The 5,537-nt window shown below is 39.3% G+C and overlaps 1 protein-coding gene across 1 annotated transcript; it reads right to left on the bottom strand.

Moving 5' to 3' along the window:
- Positions 1 to 188: 188 nt before the first annotated feature.
- On the bottom strand, positions 189 to 4,527 carry f9a (coagulation factor IXa). The gene is made up of 8 exons (XM_022194907.2): positions 4,402 to 4,527; positions 3,986 to 4,173; positions 3,874 to 3,898; positions 3,540 to 3,653; positions 2,200 to 2,334; positions 1,851 to 2,122; positions 1,592 to 1,715; positions 189 to 1,195 (listed from the first exon to the last, which is right to left on the bottom strand). The coding sequence occupies exons 1-8, from the start codon at positions 4,472 to 4,474 to the stop codon at positions 606 to 608; spliced, it is 1,521 nt and encodes a 506-aa protein (XP_022050599.1). The 5' UTR covers positions 4,475 to 4,527; the 3' UTR covers positions 189 to 605.
- Between the last annotated feature and the right edge of the window lie 1,010 nt (positions 4,528 to 5,537).

Below are 5,537 nucleotides of genomic sequence, written 5' to 3'. Positions count from 1 at the left end.
CTTCTTCTTCTTTTCAAGAGCTTTTTGGTGTCATGGTTGTATGTAATTTGAAGCCTGGGTTTGCAAAGATCTGTTTTGATTTTCTGACATTAAACACCACTACCTTAAAAAGATTCCACTTCCAGCAGATGGGAGTGATGCGTTTTGAGTAGCTGCACACAGTCAGTGCACTGAATTCATGACTTGAATTTGGTGTTTTTGTACTGTTTATTTAACACAGTATGAAAGAACATATTAAATCATGAAACTCTCTTTAAAACTTTACAAGCATATTCATGTATTCTTTATGAAGTAATTTGCTTCTGTGCTTAGTTAACTTTATGGTAGAATTGATACAATCAGTGTAAATTACTTAAGTATGTTCTTTTCACACATCTGTCTGAAACATGAAACTACTTCTACCACATGCATCTTTTTTACAACAAAAAGTAGAAGCCTGACTGCTCAGGTATGCGAGTTTCTTCTGAACGATCAGTCATGTTAGACTTCATTGACTGGCTGCAAATTCTTGTAGCATGCAGATAAAAAGCATCTTCCTATTTTGTAACATTCATGGTATTTGACATGCAATGCATTTCTATTTTCAAAATCTCTCATCTTTAAATTTAAGGGTCAGGATCTTCCAGATCAACTGCCAGCCTGTGTTTGGTTAATCCCATCACATGATTTATCCAGCGGTAATAAAGAGACAGCCGCGTGTAGACGCCATATTTCCCCTCCTTTGCACATTCCTCCCCCCAGCTCACGATGCCTGTCAGAAACCATGTGTCATGCATGCTGTTTGTGTGAGGACCTCCGCTGTCGCCCTGACAGGCGTCCTTGGCCTCATCATAGTATCCAGCACAGAACATGACAGGAGTGATCCTGGCACTGCTGCTGTGTTTACATTCTGTCCGATCTGTGAAGGGAACTTCGACTTTTTGTAGGGTGCTGGCCGTGGATCCGAGGAAGCGAGTTCGTCCCCAGCCACTGACTGTAGCTGGGGAGGACCCCTTCACTAAAGCCTCGGTGAAAGCCTTGGGGCCTATGCAGACAGGTCGCACTGTTTTGGAGAAGGTGATGGGGGTTTTGAGATACACCAGGGCGATGTCATGGTTGTACAAGCTCACAGTAGCATTGTAGCGTGGGTGTACGTGCTCCTCCAACACTTCGTAATCCTGCTCTGTGCCCTCGTTGATGTAGATGTTGTGCTCCCCTGTAGTCAGAGTTGTTTTCAATAAAACAATTGAAATGGATGTACTGAAGAAAAATGCAAAACAGTTGCGTGAAATGCTAAATGTATTTAGTTATAAGAAATTGTCTGATACAAAAAAACTACACCAGGACTACATTCATTAAGCAAATCATTAATTGGCCTAGAAACTGCAAGAAAATTGTAAAAGACCCAGTAGAAACCAAAAGTCGTTCAGTTGCCATTACATAAGATGAAGAAATGCAGCAAATCCCACAATTTAGAAACTAAAACCATCTTAATTTAGTTATCTTTTTATTTGCTTGATTTAAATAATTTATGTGCTATCAAAATAGCTAGTTCTTACACACTCCATTTCAAACAGGGCTTCTTCCATCATGTGTATTCTGTGAATCTTACCCACTCTGACTGAGAAGGAGCCTTGTGCCTCCACCAGGCAATGAGCAGCAGTAATAATCCAGCGTTCGCTGAGAATGGAGCCCCCACAGAATAACTGACCGCTGGGATGTGCTACCAAGGCTACCTGAATAAAAGAGGGAGAAAAGAGCTGTGAATAGCTGCAAGGAAAATGAACATTTTACAGCTGTTCCTTTTCCCTCATGGGCTCTGTTTAACAAACTCCCTACATGCATTACACTCTTGCACCTCCCCACATTACCTGCCACGGGATTTCTCCTGGAACGACGTCCTGACCACCAACGATGCGTTTAAAAGGCCGAGGTGGCCGCTGAAAGAAGAACTCTGTGTCGACCTCAGTATCATTTACGGCCTCATAATTCTCAGTGGTACTGGCCGGAGTTGAGGGAGGGGATGTGGTGGTGGTCGTTGAAGTGGCGTTCTCAAGGCTGGAATTCCCATAGTTGAGCAGAGACCTTGAAAATATTGTGCTTGCTGCTGTTGTCAGGGCCCTTCTGCCACACGGGAATTCAACTGTTGATGTGACAAAAGAGGACTGAGAGCCATTCTTACCATATTTGGGTGAGAATTCATTAAGAATACACAGATACCTTCTGCTTCACAGCTGAATCCGTCCCGCATCAGCTTGTATCCTGTCGCACAGGAACATTTCGCTCCAAAGGTTCCCATTGACTCACAGAAATGCATACAATCTCCGTTATCAACATCACATCTTCTGGCTACAACTGAAAGAAGAAACAAATATATAATAATTGATTCAAAACTATCCCCTGAATGAATATGTAAAATGACACGTTCTCACAATTCAGTGCACGCGTTGTTTTTCAACCTGTATTATATGGGTATATAAGGATACAGTTTCTGCAGTTTTTTAAAAATGCCTTCTTAACGTGTTTCCAATGTTAGTCATGAGAATAAAATCAACAGCATTTCAAATGGTATCTGAAGCTTGAATGAGGCTTTAAGATGAGGAGGTAAAACAAGTGGGCTTCATCCAAAATTACAGTCTTGACAAAATGTTGTTTTGTCTGACGCAAGTTGAGTTGTAGTGAAGGATTAGAAACAAAACTTTCAGACTGTCTTTGCACACTGTCTTATCTGTAGGGGTTACTTATCCAGCACTGGACAATGTGGGAAATGTATGAATATTAATATCTATTACCAGGATCATGAACCAATGTGTCCTGTTTATTGTGTCCATTTATTTTTGTAGACATGGAGGCATAAAAGTATTTTCCAAGTTCAACAGTGTGGGAGTGTATCTGAAACTTTTGGAAAAGCTTGTCTATGTACCCGTCTCATGAAAAGATGAGTTCCTTCTTCTTAAATCACAGAGGAATAGTTACACAGTGAAAGAATTGTAACTCTAGGGGACATCCACAAACTCTGATGACTTGTATTTTCTTCAGAGAATCTCTAGAATGTAATTTCGCACAGAACTTTAGTGAATTTTATTCCCCAACACTTGACTGACTGGAAACGCATTTAAAATGAATCTCTTACAAACCAGTTTGAACTGGAGGAATAATTCGAGCTAGCAAAACTTGTTTCACTGCCCATATGGGCTAATGATTGTTATTTTAAGATGGACTTGAAATACCTTCCTTCAAAAGGTACCAATCGTGTTTAAAAAAAAGTGTATTTCAGGTAAATGCTGCTCACAGAGAGGCCATTTTAACGGCTGTTTTTAGAATATCCATAAAAGAAAAACAATCTAATTTTGGGATCTAAAACCAGACAGACACTGTGTGTGTGTGTAACTGATTTAATTTAGCAGCAAGGAGAACAAAAAAAGAGGCATCTGGCTGTTTATCCTTTGAGACTGTGATCTGATGAAGTGCGATATCATATATCTTGGCAAATTTGGGTCATGTAGCGAAAAAAAAAGTTTTATCACATTTTACATTCCAGCCACTGGACATTCACTTACCAATCTCACAGTTTCTGCCAGTAAATCCAGACACACATGTGCAGGTGTAGAAGCCAACTTGGTCTTTACATGACCCCTCATTCAGACATGGGTTTGACGTACACTGATTTCCATCTGAGGAAATGCAAACACAGTCATCAAACAACATTCTCTGTATAAAAGCAACCTTTGTGCATGCCTCTGTTGCAAGATGATGCACAGGCCTTATCTAATTTAGCTTCAAAATTAGTAATGATGAGAGGTCCTAAATTGCAATGGTAATATAATAAGCATGGGTCAACATTCGGATGTAACCACAGACACAATTATTCCAAGGAAAAGTCATTAAACATACCTATATATCCTGCCCAGAACTCCATCTACAATACAGAGTAAAGCCACTGATAAATGCAGCCAACAAAGAAGATGATATGTGGAAATTAACACCAAATTAAACAAATATTCACCGTCTTTTCATCGTTCTCAAAGGTCTCTCTGGCTTCTTCCAGGTCACATACTTCCTCTATACATTCTCTCTCCAAGTTGCCCTGCAGGAACTCCTCAAACACACCAGTGTTGTAACGTTTGTGTCTTCGCAGAACGCTGTCGGCAGCATGACCGGAGAGAAACACCGGACCTGCAGCCGGAGCAGGAGCTGGAGTGAAACAAAGGGACAGAACACAGAGTTTTCATTTCACCGGTCATGACAACACATATATAGATTATAGACATTCCTTTTTTTATACGAAAAAATAAAAAGTACCCTTCACATCTGCTTACAATACCACAAGAACTAAGTAAGACTGGGAAGGTTTCACAACTAAAACAAACCTCAAGCTGGACAGCAATTATTTACGAGCATCACAAAAAAATCTCATAATACCTCCGGAGCCCAGCTGAAAGTCCAGAAACAAAAGAAACAAAGAGACCAGTGCCATTCCAACCTTCTGTGACATCCTGACAGACACACACTGGACCGTCACTCCAAAGTACAAAATCTATGTTTGCACAGACTCACTATTAGTTGTGTGTTTGTTCAGAGAAAACCACAGGCTGGAAAAACTAGTGTGTCAACATCAACACGCACTAAAGGCCACTGGGGATTTCCTCTGGAGTACATGTATGTATATTTGTATATCATCAAACACGGCAGAATAAAAGAATGGAGGATTAAACAGTTAAAAAGACCGGTTAGATTAAAAGTTGAAGACACTGCAGATGTTTAGATCAGAATGGAGCTCAGAAAACTAAAATCATAGGTCATGACTTATGCCCTCATTTTACCCCACTTTCCAGGACAGTTTTCAGGTTGAATCAGTGTTCCCATCTGCTAACTAGGTCAAATCAGGGTCAATATTCTGCCCTAATGGATGCTATAATACGAATAAAACAATAAATTGATTTCATCATCACGCCTTCTTTGTGAATTTACATGTAAGGCTCAGGATAGATTGATTTTGCAAAAATCTTTTTTGTCAACCTATGAGATTTCAAAACAATATTAAAAAAGATATTACGTTGACATTTGTCAGTCAGTCAATCAATCAATCAATCAATCAATCACTTTATTGCCATTGTCCATGGTACAATGAAATACAGTTTGACACTGTAAGTACTCAAACAATAGATGAAAATTAATAACAAACAGGCCACAAAACCAACAAACACAAAACATGTATTTTAAGAAAATATTTAGTTCTATGTATTGTATTAACTCTGCATGTAAAGCATCATAAGAAGGGAACATCAACACATTGAGCTAATTGGGTACTACAAAAAAAATCATTATTGTCCCATTAAATCCTTTTTTTAAAATAACTCAATTCTTTGCTCTGTGTGCTATACAAATGTGCCTCTTTGCCTGTGAACACTGAAGATATCCAGTGAAATGTCAGTCCTTATTGTCAATTAATATGGTCTGTATGTCAGTCTCAGCTATTTCTCTGATGAAAATAAATCAGTCCAGTTTTATTATTATTTTTGGAATATGTCTCCCCTGGACTGTGACAACCAAAGAAA

This window comes from Acanthochromis polyacanthus, chromosome 10, assembly GCF_021347895.1.
Source record: "Acanthochromis polyacanthus isolate Apoly-LR-REF ecotype Palm Island chromosome 10, KAUST_Apoly_ChrSc, whole genome shotgun sequence".
NCBI lineage: Eukaryota > Metazoa > Chordata > Actinopteri > Pomacentridae > Acanthochromis > Acanthochromis polyacanthus.
The sequence above is the reverse complement of the archived record's forward strand: the minus strand, read 5'-3'. Positions and strand labels throughout refer to the sequence as shown.